Here is a 16,588-nt window from a genome sequence, read left to right on the forward strand (position 1 = left end):
ATTGGCAATGTGAGTGTCGCATGGGGGGTTACTGTCCACTTGTGTCCCTAGGTCCCTAATTACTTCTTCCATATGTAATGGATTACCACCTATGTGGTGATTTGTGAGTACCTTGCTTGGTATTTGGGGAGACATTCATACTCTCCAGTGTCTTCAGGAAGGCTGAGTGGTGTTCCTGGGTCTGAGAGGGTGGTCTGTAGCATGCTGCAAACTGTACAGCGGTTTTGCCTACAGTTAGTTGCACATGGATGGTCTCTGATGCTTCATGCATTGTCAGTAACCTGAACGTGTGGGTATCTTTGCTGAATATGGATACTCCCCCTCCTTTTGTGGTTTGGTCCAGGTTTTGGGGCCAAAAAGCATGATATGAGGTATAACCTGGTAGTGCTGGGGTGCTCTCAGGAGCCTTGATGCAGGTTTCCATCACTGCACAGACATCGATGTTCTCCATACTGGGGAGGGCCTCGAGAGCGTGCATCTTGAGGTTTAGACTTCTGGCATTGAGCAGCATTACCCTTATGTTTTTTCCACTTATCTTTTCTAGGGAGGTGGGTTTGTCTTTTCAGCATTGCCTACAAAAGGCACTATGGAGGTGGCAAGAGCCTTTGCCAATATCCAGATGCACAGGGTTGACAGGTGCAAGCCATCCCTGGCAAAGCAGCGTGGCTTGTCAAGCATGACATCCCAAGCAGACACACATTGTATCCCCTTGGAATGACACCAGTAATTGAGCCAATTGTTAAAGCTGATCATTCTGTGTTTGTACTGTGGCATCATTCTTGGTGGGGATAGAATGCTGCTCGGGGTCAGAGTCATACCGGCCTTGCCTACATAATCGGAGAGCTCCTCTATGTCTCTTTACATGTAGTCCAGGGAGGTACATTTCAGGTCATTCACACCAGCATGGACAATGACTGAGTCATATTTGTACTTGCTTTGGAGTGACCTGCATGATTGTGTTATGTAGCGGATTGTAGCAGCCTACAGGCAGCTTACTGTACCCTTTTCCTTGTTGAGTTGCGTGAGCAGGACATCAGTGTGTCTGACTATGGAGTCACCTAGTACAAGTGTATCAGGCATGTTGTTTGTCCTTACGGGCTGTGACTGTTTGGCACACCGACTTTGTGTACTATGTGTTGCATGTCATATGTTTGGGGGTAGTGGTTGCTTGGGTGTCTGCTTCGGAGGCCTCTGTTGATTTGGTGTTTTTGAATTAGAGCCTCCAGGAATGTTTTTGTGTGTTTATGTCTTTGGTTTGCAGTTGTGATAGGTCTATGTGAGTGGGTTTGTGGTGTGTGTGGTTACCTTCTCCTCCTGACTAGTTTAGACAGTACTGAGTTTAGAGAGCGCAACCTCCAGTTTGGAGACATGCTTGCATCTCTCACATATATTTGTATTTCTTGGGGGGAGGAGTGGGTTGTCTGTGTACATGGGGCAGGTGTAACATTGCCCAAGATTCACAGATTCAACTTGTTGTAGCTGGCCTTAGTGGATTTTATGACTGGCCATATTTTATTGCCATAATACTGATCAGAGATTACTTCTCTTTTTGGGTTTGCTGTATTATGTGGTGACTTCCTCATTCTCTTGCATGGTTTGGTAATGGCTGTAGTCCACCATGCCAGATGCCTGCGTGTATGGTATTGGACCTTGGTTTTATTTGGGATTGCATAATCCATGCATTCCTGACTGTGTTCTTAGAATGCATTTATACAGGGTTCTGAGGTGTGGCCCATATTTTCCACAGGCACAGGGCCTTTAATGGATTCCACATCCGTTTGGAGGAGTGCAACATTTCCTTTACACATGTTTTTCACTGTGGTTTTCTGGTCAGGGACTGTGGTCAGGATGTGAATATCCAGTGTGATTACTCTATGGTCTGATCTTACCAGTGAGGAATACACTTCTCATCTGGCCATAGAGTACCCATGTTGCGGATTATCACATCCAATATGCTTACCCCTCTTGTGGGAGTGGTACGTTGCTCCTGAGCATTTTGGTTTATGGATTATAGGAACCTTTGGCCTAGGGTGTTGGAGCTGGGATAATGCTCCCAGTCTATGTTTGAGTATTTTCAGTCACCCAATATAATGTTGTTTGGAGAGCTTGATATTTCCATGTGTTCCAACGTAGGCCAAGTGCAGTTCCTGGCATTAGGAGGGTAGTCTGTTGCAGGCTACAAACTGGCAGGCAGTCTTAGCCACTGTTACTTGAGCATGGATAGTCCATGCTGCTTCTTGTTGTGGTACCAACATGGGGGTGTGGTTATCCTTAACAATTATTGCTACTCACCCTCCTTTTGCCGTTTGTTCCATGTTTTGGGGCTGTAAAGCATGGTATGAGGTGTAACCTGGTAGTGTTAGGGTGCTCTTGTGAGCATTAACCCAGTTTTCTGTTACAGGACAGATATCAACATTCTCCATGCTGAGGGGAGTTTAGACTGCATGCATCTTGCAGTTTGGACATCTGGCATTGGGTAGCATTACATCTAGGTTCTTATCCCTTGTGATACCTATGGAGGTGGGTTTGTGTTTTGAGCCTTACCTATTCAAGGCACAGTGGGGGTGACAACAGCCTTTGCCAGTATCCTACAGGCCAGGACTGATAGGTGCATGCCATCCCTAGCAGGTGGAGCATCGTGTCTTGCTCAGCATGTCATCCCAGGCTGGCACGCATTGGATCCCCCTTGACTAACAGCAATACTTAAGCCAATTATTGTAATTGATCATCTCGTCTTCATATTGTGGCATCATGCTTGGTGAGGGTAGGATGTTAGTCAGGGTCATCATGTTTGCATATACTACATGGTGTTACATTGCTTAACACATGGCAATCATGCTTCAGGTGGTGCTGCAGGGCTGTCTGTGTTGGATGCACATACTACACTCCCTGTACATGTTTGATAGCAGGTTGTGTCAACTTAGGCATCCCTTTTACTATATGTGTGAGTCAGAGAGAGGTATCATTTCCTGGGTTCCTACTGAGCCAGTGTATGTGCTATGCATTGCCGCTTTGCCAAGGCCAAGGCATACTGGGCACGCCTCCTTCTGCCTACTGGGGAAGGCTCAGGTTGTTCCTCCTCTGAGTCAAGCTCTGCCTGTGATTGGCTTGGCAATGGTGGGAGGCTGTTTGGCCCAGCCCTATGCTGGTCCTGCTGCAGCTGTTTTTGCAGAATTATATTATGTAGCATAGCACATACTATGACAATTTGGGTACATGTAGTTGGTGAGTACTGCAAGGCTCCGCCAGATGTGTCCAGGCACCGGAACCATGACTTGAGCAGCCCAAACACATGCTCGATTACATTTCATGTTTGTGCACGTGCCTCATTATGGTGTTCTTGTTCAGGTGTTTGTGCATTTCTGATGGGTGTCATCAGCCATGGCTCCAGTGCATTGCCAGCATCCCCCACTAAGTGACCATGTGGGATGTCCCCATTGGCAAATGTCCGGTACAGCTGTGTCAAATGCCAGATATGGGAATCATGGTAGCCAGCACACACAATGATTATTATGCCCTGGGCATCACACACGACCTGGCAGTTGATGGAGGTGAAGCCCTTGTGGTTAATGTAGGCCCTACCCCGCTCACTGGCTGGTGCTTTGATGCATATATGCGTGCAGTCTATTGCACCCACTACCTCAGGGTATTCTGCTATTTGCTGGAAGAGACGCATATTGCTGGCCAATACCTCATGGGAATTGGGGAAATATACATGATCACTGACATGTGCTGACATGGCATCCAGGAACTGGTGCAGTACCCTGGATGCTGATGCCTGTGATATCCCATCATATCACCAGTTGGTCTCTGGAAGGTACCTGTTGCTAGTATTCTTAGGCAAACACATACCTTGGTTTCCACTGGGATGGGTTCCCCTCTGTTGGTTCTGTGTGTGAGGCGTGGCCTGCACAGCTGAACAATTTGCTGCAGGAGGTCTCTGTCCACTCTATAGTGCTCCACTATCTCCAGCTCATGTAACCCCTGGTAGGTGACCCTGGGCCTGTACACTCTTCTCCGTCTCCTCACTGTGGGTTGTCTGGCAGCATTTGCATAGTCACTACCCTCAGCAAGTTGCGTACATCTCCTTATAACAGCTATGGCAGCCCCTAGCATTTTGGTCTGAGTGAAGCTTTTTCAGTTTTCACTTCTAATAGCTTACTCCTCTGTTGCAGTGTCTCTTGAAAGAAACAAACATTCTGCACTGTTGTTTACAGAGTTTTAAGTGCTGGGCTGGGCTACTGTTCTGCCTGTGTAATTGCCTGCTTCTGATTGTTTTCACCTGCTATCTCTGCCAGTAATTTCTGCTAGCTTCCTACTATTTGCCATGCTTCCTTTTTCCCTTCTGTTTCCTCAGGGGGGAACAATGCGCATACCAGCAAAAACACACTCACAGCGGCTAACACACACACACACATACTTAGATGGACTAGAATCTGCTTATTCGGGTTAAAACATGCGCACACCAGCGCAAACAAGCTTACAGGTGTTTAAACAGGCTCCTACATGCGTATTCTGCCTTAAACGCGTGCACTCACGCTTACATGCGCGCACTCTAGCTTACTCGTACCTACCAGCGCGCACATGCGTGCATGCACACCCAGCAAGAAACTTTGGTGTTATCCGTAGTGTACGACTTCCATTTCTTGGCTTTCCCATGCCTACTTGTTGACACTCCTCTTTCCATGATGTGTGACTGACAGCTTTCACATGCCACTGTGCTCCAATGAGCTGCATTACTTTCATACATTCCCCCCTGTGATGTCACCTATCGCCTACTCTGTTACTCCCCATTCTCCTACTCCTACACTGCACAGAATGTTCTCATTTTCTATGTAAGAGTGCGATTCACTATCCTACCACTCATTTTCATAGGATTACCTACTAATGCTTAGTTACATGTCTTACACTCCGCTTCCCCCCTTAGCAACCCCTACTCGGTGGCCATGTTGTTTTGCCCTGCTATTCTCTTCCATTGTAAACTCATGCTTTGCATAAACCCACATTTGTGGGTTTAATATTTTTATTTTTTTATAGCGCAGCCCATTTGCGCGATGCTGCGCTACATTTAAACATCGGCGATCGCTGAAAAAAAAATATATTTTCATTTCATGTTTGCATCAGGGTACATTGCCAGTGGCCACATATTTGGCCATTGGCATGCTGCCTGGGATATTTGTAAACTTTATTTGGAGCTGACAAGGCTCCATTGTGTTATTTGCAGAATGGTACTCAGTTATCAACTGAGTACATTTCTGCAGATAACACGTCTCTTACACGGGCAGGTTTCTGCTTCCTGGATCATGACATTACCTCATTTGCATGCCTTTCGGCTGCCAGTGAGGTAATTAGCATATTCACACCCTGCCCGTGTAAGAGCCGTTTTAGGTGCTCTCTTACACGCACATTCAGGCTGTTCCTGGATCGCGATGGCTGCATGGAGTCTTACACTACTCTTAGACTCCGTGCAAGCCATCGTGAATCCTGCCCTATGTTTTAGGGTCAAATCAGGCAATTTAATTTTGGATACATTGAAAGGTTTTTTTTTTTCTCAGTTTCCAAATGTAACTAAAGGAGAATTTGTTTTCCTTGGTTTTTGGTGTAATTTCAGTTCGTGTCCATCTTTAGGTGGTCATTCTTAGTTCATTGTTTTTTCTTTTTCATTGACTCTTTAATATAGGTAGACTTTTTATACAGCTCTGAAAGTTATTTTATTTTGTTTTAGCTCTTGTTTATAGAGGCAGACCACTAAAGTGGTTTATTTTTTCATTTCCCATTTTAAGTGGTTTTACTAAGTACTAATAGAACTGTCCAGTTTTTATGTGGAAATAGAGCTCTGATACAAAAAGTAGCAGTTTACACCTTATGAAGACTGGTGACATTGCATGTAAACTTACATAGCACATCATACAATTTAAACAAGTCTGTATGTTTAAAGTCCTTGATTCAGAATTCATGACCATTGCGGGGTTAATGGTTTTAAAGGATAAAACTACTAAATTGAGGTCTGATTTAAGTTGAGATAGAGATACTAAAAACTTGTTATGCTTAGGAGCAGTGTTGATGAGCACTTGTTCTGGAATATTCCATCTCCTAATGAACTGATTAACTAAATGTTCTAAGGAGTTATCATTTATCAGGTCTAGGAAAATTTACGCACACCTAAACTTAGAGGTGTAGGTAGAACAGTAATTGAAGAAGGGTAGTTTATGCACACCCAACCTGAGAGGTGTAGGTAGAAAAGTAATTGAAGGAGGGTATTCTACAGCTGCTTGAGCCCCAGCTGCTCAAATCCCACTACGTTAGAAGAAGGGACTCAGACACTTAGATTTAGCTGCGAGGATGCAGGGGGACCTTGCCCCTTGCAAAAAGGTAAGCCAACTCTTTTTTTTTTTAAGTTTTAAACTTCCCATTCACAATTTTGAGTGAATGGAAGTTCGAGATTCTGGGCTCGAGCTTATGGGTTTCGAGCTTCCATTCATTTAATCTTGTGAAGGGGAACTATATATATATATATATATATATATATATATATATATATATATATATATATATATCATTGTGAGACAGTATTGCTTTGTTTACCAGATGCCTATTAGTGTTTGTGCATTGTTGTGCTGTAAAATGTAAAAATAAAATCCAAATAATCATTGTAGAAGTAAAGCAGTATGCACACATTAGTGTTTATTGTAAATGGGGCAAAATAGCCAGGTAATGGGACATTGGAATGGCTGCAAGGGGACTCTGGTGCCATATTTTGGTTGTCTGTTCTTCAGTTTGTGTTTGAAAATTGGTATCCCACAATTCCATTGGGGTGGGTGGGGTTATGTAAGTATGTATGCAAATTAGATGCTAATCAGCATCCAGATCTGTACCTATTTTTCATGGGCCTTGTCCAAATTGTTGATGTTTCCAGGTTGAGAGGTATGAACAGCACCACTTGCCTCGAGTGAAATCAAGAAGCTCATAGTTATTTTATTGATAAAAGTAATTTTACCTTGCAGAGTTCTTATTTTACTGAACTTAATCTGTTCAGTCCAGAAAAATACATTTATTCAAAGGTGATGAAATTTAACCCAGTGGAGTAATTTAATTTCTCAAAATCTCTTTGTTGACCTTCCTGGAGATGGAGTAATTCTATACTTTCTGGTGGCAACCAAATTATTTAAGGAAATTGATAAAATATATGTAAATACACATATGTATGCAATGTGCTCTGAAATGGGGGCTGTAAGCAGTTTCTTTTCATTTGCAGAGAGCTGGGTGCTAAATACTAGTTAGTGATAAGCAAACTCAATGATTATTTTATGACAAAAAGAAATGTAATAAATTAAAGGGCATTTTTCCATAGATGTGTACATGCAAAGGGTGAATGTGTTGATGCATTTATTAGGGAACTATATGAACTGACAGGAAATTGAGGGGTTAATGGCACAAAAGATGGACAAATAAGAGGCATAACTATGGCCGGACTGGTTGAAGTAGAAGTGTTTCAAAAGTTATTAACCCAAAATTAATTTTACTTCATAAAGGACAATACAAATCACCAGAGAGGCATGTCTGGTAAAAAGGCAGAATATTGATTTGAACATGTCTAATGATGCATGTGAGGTAAAATGCAAAGTTAAGAACTAATTTTGTAAAATAATTCTGGCTACACTAAATTAATGTTGAAGAAGTAAAGTGAAAGTAAGCCTGGTAAATGATTAGGTGTAAACTGAGTGAGTCAGAGCAGTGTGCTGCATGTGGGAAGAAGTGTAACAGATTGATTGAGTGCTTGATTGAGTGATTAATTGATTTATGAATATAAGTTGACTGGGAAAGTCTGAGTGTACACGGCCCATTTTCAGTGGAGGCCTGGTAAGGACAGCTCCAAAACATTTGTTACATGAAGTACATAAATTGCAGGTTGACGTAAAGTTCTCAAAACAGTGTTACATGATATATGTGCATGAAAAATATTTTTTAAGCTAAAAGAAAATAATAATTACTTGATGTGCATAAAAGTTTTACAATGAAAGGAAATAATTACTTACTATTCTCAGAACAGTAAGTGAAGTTACATTTTACAAAAAAAAAAAAGGAGTTGTAGGAATAAAACATTAGATGTCAGTAGACTGGCCCATTTTGGTGTTATTTATAAGACAAAGCATATTAATGTGGTCAGTTCGAAAAATGGGACTAAAAATCATGTGTAAAGTATTTTTCCCAAGTTCTATCACTACTGTGTCACTTTCTCAAAGTAAATTCATAAAGTATAATTTATCCTGGGTAACTAGCATCCAAAATATCCCTGGAACAGCATCGGCTGGATCAGTAGTCATCATCAACCACACAGAAAAACAAAATAAAGTCTAAATAACAAAAATAAACCAAGCTGTTCTGCCACCAGTTCAGTTTATGGCGGATCTGGCACCTCAGACATTTGTCTTCTCAGGATAATTAACCAACTCTATAAAGTTAATTTTATAGAGGTAGGACTTGGTTAAGGCACAATACATTATGTAATTATTCAATTAAACAATAAACCTTGAAAGAATTACATAAAATCAATTCATGACTACAAAACACTACCTTGATTCAATACAAAACAATATAATGCTTTGCTAATAAGTTAAATGAATTAGAAAGTACAATGATATTAAATTATAAGACATTGTTTCCTAAAGGTTTAAATTTAGAGATCAATTTGTTCTGTTAAATTAAATAATAATAAAACATTTAAATTAATGAAATATTGATTAGCTAATCGACAATTTTATGTGATAATTAAAATGTTTATATAAAATGTCAGCAACAATGTATATATGAATTATATTGTATTGTATTGTATAAATGTAGTGTTTTTAGTCACTAATTGGTTAACGTTTTTATATAATTATTTCAAGCATTACTACTGCGGTGGTGGTGCTGTGGTAGCATTGTCGCCTCACAGTAAGACGTTGTACTCTTCGATTCTCAGCTAGAGCGTCTTCTGTGTGGAGGGATGTGTGAATGGGTGTACCTTCATTGAAGGTTGTGCATCAGAGCCGGCAACTCAGCATGTAAAAATCTACTGCCAATCATTAGCGGACCGGAGTTCTGCTGTGGCGACCCCTAACCGGGAAAAGCCGAAAGACACAACAACGACTGTTTAATTGAGTAATTACACAATTTATTGTGCATTAACTCTGTTCTACCTGTACAAAAGGAACTTTATGGAGTTGGTTAATTATCCTGAGAAGGTGAATAGCCAAGGTACCAGATATAAACTGAAGTGGTGGCAAAACAGCTTGGTTTATATATTTTTTTTTTTATTTTTCTTCATGGTAGAAACAGATTTGCAAGTTAAAATTCTTATTTTTGGAACTTGTGACTTTCAGGACCATTATAGCACCAATACTAGTTACTATGATATTTCATGCTATACATAGAAGTGTCTGCAGCTGCATGATAGCAAACTGAACTGCATTGGTAGGTTTCTGATGAGGTGTGTCAATGGGGTCTATATCAGCATTTTGAAAATGTAATAGGTCGAATCACTAAATGTCGAACTGAAATGATTGACCTATTACATTTTTGAATGCCAATAAAAAAAAAAAAAAAAAAACTAAAGGGTGTAGGCAGGAGGGCAAGCCCCCCTGCACCCCCACACCCCCTGCTACTTAAATATACCGACTCCAAGACCGCAAATGGAAATTTCCCCTTACGGATATTTCCGTTTACCCGTTCAACGTTCTACCCTTTTGGCATTCTTGATGTGACAATATCAAATTCGATATTGTCAGCATTTGAGATGCTGATAGGGACCCTGTCAATGTACTGACACCTTCATGCATGAAATCAAAAACTCAGAAAAATGTTTCACCAAAGGCACTTTCAGTAAAACTTGAAGTGATTTCCCCTAAACTTTAATATACCTACTCAGAGTTTGCACAACAGTGGAGAAAAAAAGTGTTTTCTGTGAGACATTTTCACTGAAATGGGACTTGACAAAACTTCTTTTGATCTACCAACAGGCTCCCAATTTCTAGCCATGTCTGAGTTGAAGGGGAACAAGTTTGAAGTTTGGATTCATCTGCTGGAAGGTTCCACACATTCTATTCTCCTATTTTTCATTCTCCTGAATCACTGTAGCCTCTTTGATCAGCATCTTGTTCCTTCACTATTTTTTCTGTCTTCTGTCATGTAACTAATGTTATATTCCTATTATTTTGATGATTGTATACATTTTGAGCATTTCTCTACAAGCATCCACAGAAAAGGGGTTTTATGTCTAGTCAGACTTCCCCAGTAAACAAATACAAAAAGTGATAATAAATAACTAAATAAATAAAGAAAGAAATTATAATTGCTAATATGAGGGGTGCCATGTGGCATGGGGTTAATTGCTAGAATAAATTAAATTAGTTTAGACAAGTTTGATGAAGTTAGCCTGCTTGATTATGAACCACTAAAGATTAACCTAAAGCTAAACACTGTTCCTTATGCCTTGGTCTCACCTATGAGGATGCATTTTCCTATGCTGTGCAAAGCAGATGCAAAACCTAAATGAATGCAAAGCTTTGGCATTATTGAAAGTGTGAAATAAATCTCCGTTCCACCAGGTTAGAACCAATTCCTTTAATGAAAAATCCACATAAGCGCTTTCGTCTGCTACAAGGCAAACTTCTTTCATTATTGAAAGTGTAGCTGAACTGATTGCATGGTTCATTCCCATGGTCTCAGTAATTAAAAAGAGTGACTAAATATGAATATGTGCTTATTTTAAGAAGCTCAGTGATACAGTTATGCACGAAAGGTTAATGCTGCCTACACTAGAAAATGAAACACCCAAGCTTATTAATATGTTTCTGGGTTTTCCATGTTTAATGTTTCCAGTATATGCTTACAAGTGCCTTTAAATATAGAAAGTCAAAAGCTGACAGCCTTCATTAGCTCTGTGGGAAGGCTCTGTTTTGAAAAGCTGCCATTTGGTATAACCTCATCACTTTAAATCTTTTGGTGTAAAATGACCAACTTACTCAACAAACTGGGCAGGATTGTTGTTGCTGTTACAAATGACATCCTGTCACTGGGTCCTGAAGGAAAAGAATATATAATTCATAGCTAGAGGTAGTGCTGCACTTAGAAGGGTACGATAATGGACTACGCATTGCTGCATTGTAGGTGTAGGGTGCGGTACAAGTTAATTATCTATATTTATATATTTATAATAGCTTACAAAATTAGTATATAACTCAGTGAAGAAAACAAATGCATAATAGGCACTTAAAAATAATTACCTGAGATGTCTTTATTGTTTTAGATATAGTAACTCATTGCTCTATATTAAGACAGGCACTGGGTGGTAGTGAAGAGTTACCGAATAGCTGGGTAACTACAGCAGAGCTAGTAAGAGAGATAGCTAGAAAGGTGCTTGGTTTGACATCTGGAAAGAGGAAGGAGGACAAGAAGACCTGGTGCTGGAATGAAGACGTACAGGAGAGTATACAGAGAAAGAGGTTGGCGATGAAGAAGTGAGATTGTCAGAGAGATGAAGAAAGTAGACAAGAGTATAAGGAGATGAGGTGCATGGCAAAGAGAGAGGTGGTGAAGGCTAAGGATATGGCATATGAAGAGTTGTATGAAAGGTTGGACACTAAGGAGGGAGAAAAGGACCTGTACCAATTGGCTAGACAGAGGGACCGAGCTAGAAAAGATGTGCAGCAGGTAAGGGTGATAAAGGATAATGAAGGAAACATGCTCACAAGCGAGAAAAGTGTGTTGAGCAGATGAACCGAGTACTTTGAGGATAATGAATGAAGAGAATGAGAGGGAGAGAAGGTTGGATGATTTGCGGATAGTGAATCATGAAGTGCAGTGGATTAGCAAGGAGGAAGTAAGGATAGCTATGAAGAATGGAAAGGCTGTTGGCCCAGATGACATACCTGTGGAAGCATGGAGGTGATTAGGTGAAATGGCAGTGGAGTTTTTGACTAGATTGTTTAATGAAATCTTGGAAAGTGAGAGGATACCTGAGGAATGGAGAAAAAGTGTTTTGGTACCAATTTGTAAGAATAAGGGTGATGTGCAGAGCTGTAGTAACTACAGAGGGATTAAATTGATCAGTCACAGCATGAAGTTATGGGAAAGAGTAGTGGAAGCTAGGTTAAGAAGAGAGGTGATGATTAGTAATCAGCAGTATGGTTTCATGCCAGGAAAGAGCACTGCAGATGTGAAGTTTCCTCTGAGAGTGTTGATGGAGAAGTTCAGAGAAGGTCAGAAGGAGTTGCATTATGTCTTTGTGGATTTAGAGAAAGCATATGACAGGGTGCCTAAAGAGGAGTTGTGGTATTATATGAGGAAGTCGGGAGTGTCAGTGAAGTTTGTAAGAGTGGTACAGGATATGTACGAGGGTAGTGTGACAGCAGTGAGGTCTGCGGTGGGAATGACAGATGTGATTAAGGTGGAGGTGGGATTACATCAAGGATCAGCTCTGAGCCGTTTCTTATTTACCATGGTGATGGACAGGTTGACAGACAAGATCAGACAAGAGTCCCCGTGGACTATGATGTCTGCAGATGACATTGCGATCTGTAGTGAGAGTAGGGAACAGGTGGAGGAGACCCTGGAGAGGTGGAGATATGCTCTAGAGAGAAGAGGAATGAAGGTCAGCAGGACTAAGACAGAATATATGTGTGGGAATGAGAGGGAGGATAGAAGAATGGTGAAGATGCAGTGAGTAGAGGTGGCAAAGGTGGATGAGTTTAAATACTTGGGATCAACAGTTCAGAGTAATGGTGAATGTGGAAGAGAGGTGAAAAAGAGAGTACAGGCAGGATGGAGTGGGTGGAGAAGAGTGTCAGGAGTGATTTGTGACAGACGAGTACCAGTAAGAGTGAAAGGGAAGGTCTACAAGAGGGCAGTGAGACCAGCTATGTTATATGGGTTGGAGACAGTGGCATTGACAAAAACGCAGGAGTCAGAGTTTGACATGGCAGAGCTGAAGATGTTAAGATTTGCACTGGGTGTGAAGAGGATGGACAGTATTGGGAATAAGTATATTAGAGGGTCAGCCCAGGTTGGAAGGTTTGGAGACAAAGCCAGAGAGGCAAGATTACGTTGGTTTGGACATGTGCTGAGGAGGGATGCAGAGTATACTGGGAAAAAGATACTAAGGATGAATCTGCCAGGTAACATAAAAAGAGGAAGGCCTAAGATAAGGTTTATGGATGTGGTGAGAGAGGACATGCAGGTGGTTGGTGTGACAGAGCAAGATGCAGAGGACAGGAAGAAATGGAAACAGTTGATCTGCTGTGGTGACCCCTAATGGGAGCAGCTGAAAGAAGAAGAAGATTGCTCTATATTTTTATTTTACTAATCTATACTATCTGCAGTCTCCTGCCATTCATCTGAATTCATTGTAGTGCCCATAAGGTCAAATGGATGCAGTCATACCATGCAGAGTGCTGTAACCTGTTATTCCTGATTGTCAAATGGTTAATAATCTAGGATTGGGAGGATGGCCTAATGGTTAAGGTGTTTACCTTACAAGCACAAGGTGCAGGGTTTGAGTTTCACAAGGGATAATTGGCTAGGCTTAAAATGGCTTGTAAGGCATTTAGCTTAGTACTAGCCTATGCAGCGACATCACTGTGCCTTCCCCAGCATTTGATAAAGGTCGTTCTCCTGCATCGTAATTCTTTTCCATCACATGCTAGAGTGAACTGAAAGGTAACTACTCTCTCCCTGATTGAAATTATACTTGATGCATCGAGGGTCTATATTATCATCTCGAATGGTAAAAATGTTGAATGCTCACATAAGCAAAAACGGACTAAAACAAACTTGTTTTTTTTTTGGGTTGCGGTACAGTGTGGATTGGGATATTTGCCCTTTCCTCACTGTAGTGCGACCTTGTAGTTGGAATATATATTTAGCGGGGGGGTATAGCCCCCCACAATAGCAAGTTCGTTTTAGTCTGTTTTCGCTCATGTGAGCATTTGACATTTTTACCATTTGAGATGGTAATATAGACCTGATGCATCAATACCACATGGCCCTATTTCTGAAATATTTGCGATAAACGACACTGCTCAGACGTTTTCATTTACTCTGTTCCAGAAATCCAAAATCATTGTGTTGTCTAATTCATATCTGTATCAGGTATAACCACAGCTAAGCTAAAGCATAGTAGTACTGCATCTGGCTCTCTATCATAGAGGCATGAATCCTTGGCAAAGAACCAGATGATCTGAGTCTAGTAAGTGGCTTAGTTGTTGGAGGGACTGGATTTATGAGAGCGATGAGTGGTCAGTGCTAACTCACTTATCCTGTGATGAAGGAGTTGGCCCAGTTTACTGCAATACTATCATCTACTGGAGAGAAAAGTGCATGCCCTACATTAGCCAGGGGCATCTGCTTCACTCTGTCAAGCTGAGCACACATGATCACCTTCATGGGCCCCGAAGTGGAAGGTTTAATTGCCCTGACATAACTGAGCACACAACATAGCTGCTGGAAAGGCTCCAAAGCTTAAACATAGTAAAAAAAATTCTGTGATGGATGTTAGTACTACCTCTGCTGTCTGACTTTTGAGCATAGAAATAACAAACAGGATACTGGGATCTCAAACCATGAGGAAGGAATAAGCCAATTAGGTGGGTGGGGGGATTTGATAGAGAAACCGTGAAAAAAGTAAAAAAAATACTGTAGGAACTTGCATCTGTTTTGGAATGATTTATGGATAATTACCTATGTAAATAGCATGGTCCAGAAGAAATCATGTAATTAAATTTTAGTCTCGAGGGATCTTATAGGCTGAGTATAGCTTTTGTTGCAATGATGTTAGAATTTTCTGGTTTTGTTGGTTTGTGTTTATGAACAGCTTTTTTTCTTTTTTAGACACAACAGAACAAGACAATGAGCTGGCAAAAGGTAAATTTGGAACCTTATGCATGCATTTGTGGTAGATATGAAATAATTCTCTGAGTTAATCATTGCCCAATGAGCCCACCATATGATTCTGTGGACTGATAATATCAAACTAAGTCAGCAACATATATTTTATTAAGAAGAAAATCACTTGCGCCCCCAAACCAAGGCCTCTGCACTAAACCACTTTTATTCATCTTACTGCATAGTTATTGTTGTCCCAAAATCAATGTATTTGCATCATTCTCTGAATAGTGTAGTATACTGTAATGTGAATCACTTTCTAAATTTGTTATCGTTATTTATATTTTTATAATTTTATTACATTGTGCTTCATATTATGTAACTTATATAGTATAACTAGGAACATTATTTTTGCAGTACTGGATTAGGTGCAGATTTTTTGGATCAAATTTTTACTTCAGAAAATAACATGATGGATAAAACATAATCAACACTAAGAAATAATGTCTTGAAACATGCCTTCCTTTTCTTTACATATAGCAGGTTCTGATCCATATACATAATGATGATAATGGCGATGATGGAGAACATTGGACCGTTGATAAATGCAGGCCCAGAATAGTGATTGACATGGTTTCACAAAACAGAGCTGGCAGTTACACAGTAAACATATCATGCAGCCCAGCATTCTTTTTAATTAGAAGAGATAAGTAGCTAGATGTTATTAGATAGGATAGGAATCCACATAGAAAGAGAGATAACCAGACAGACAGGTTGGCATTTTTCCTGCATGTCCTGGCATGTTTATTTAGATATATAAGTACATGGATGAATAGATAGTGAAATAGAGAGTATTCCATTAGTAACATTTTTAAGGAGGGGGTCCTGACTCCTCAATCAGCATCTATGTTTTTTTGTAAGACGGAGCATGGGAGCAGTCAATGGCAGTGCATTCTTCTTAAATCTACGTAAACTGTTACATTGTTATGGTTGCTGCTGTCAAACTATGTTACTGATTTAACATTCTCTCAGTTATGCAAAAGCACTGGTGATGTCCAGTGTTCTAATTGTCACCTTACCATTTTGGTCATCTACTTCATCTGCAGTCTTCCCCCGTTTACCTACAGTTATCAAGTGTTCCCACAGCATTACCATAATGAATGCAGTTGTGGCCTGTGGCATAAGGCTAGCTGCCATTCTTGTGGTCAAGCAGTCATTACTTCTAAAGCAAAAAGTCACTGGTTCTTTCCATACATATGTCCAATGCAGTTCCTCTTCATCTTCATTTTGTTCCAGCACATGCTGTGATAATGATTTATGTCTTCTAGACATCACAGTTCTTGCTTTGTCACCATGCAGCACAATACACCCACAAATCTTTGCACCACTGGCCAGACTGGACAGATGAATTTCCATTAATTGTCTTTCTGGAAGTCACGAGCATTAAGCAGTCCATTTCCTGTCTGTTTCACATGCCATTACAGCCAAGTTGAAGTGTTTGTTGCAAGGATATTAACATGTTCAACTTTTGTTGACCTGCATTTCTGACTAGTGCATTTGCTTCTAGACACTGCAGAACAAGGCAAAAAGAAGCAGGCAGAAGGTAAGTATATTCCCTTATGGTAGACACAGATGTTAGATATGTCATGGTTCACGGAGTGATGCTTCACTAAACTAACTTATGATATGCCAAGCATACATAAGTGGTACAGAATGAAGAGTAAATCTG

At 40.6% G+C, this 16,588-nt stretch overlaps 1 protein-coding gene across 4 annotated transcripts in view; it reads left to right on the forward strand.

Annotated features, from left to right (window-relative positions):
* Positions 1–16,588, forward strand: part of LOC122791795 (myb-like protein X) — a 146,116-nt gene that overhangs the window by 116,801 nt on the left and 12,727 nt on the right. For 3 of the 4 annotated variants that reach the window (XM_044059741.1, XM_044059744.1, XM_044059743.1), the window contains 2 exons: positions 14,866–14,898; positions 16,427–16,462. In XM_044059741.1, the coding sequence (XP_043915676.1) occupies positions 14,866–14,898; positions 16,427–16,462 (69 nt within the window). The remainder of the gene's footprint in view (positions 1–14,865; positions 14,899–16,426; positions 16,463–16,588) is intronic. The other variant, XM_044059742.1, reaches the window with a different exon arrangement.

The sequence above is a fragment of the Protopterus annectens genome, chromosome 17.part0, assembly GCF_019279795.1.
Source record: "Protopterus annectens isolate FY-2018-M chromosome 17.part0, PAN1.0, whole genome shotgun sequence".
In the NCBI taxonomy this organism is placed as follows: domain Eukaryota; kingdom Metazoa; phylum Chordata; order Ceratodontiformes; family Protopteridae; genus Protopterus; species Protopterus annectens.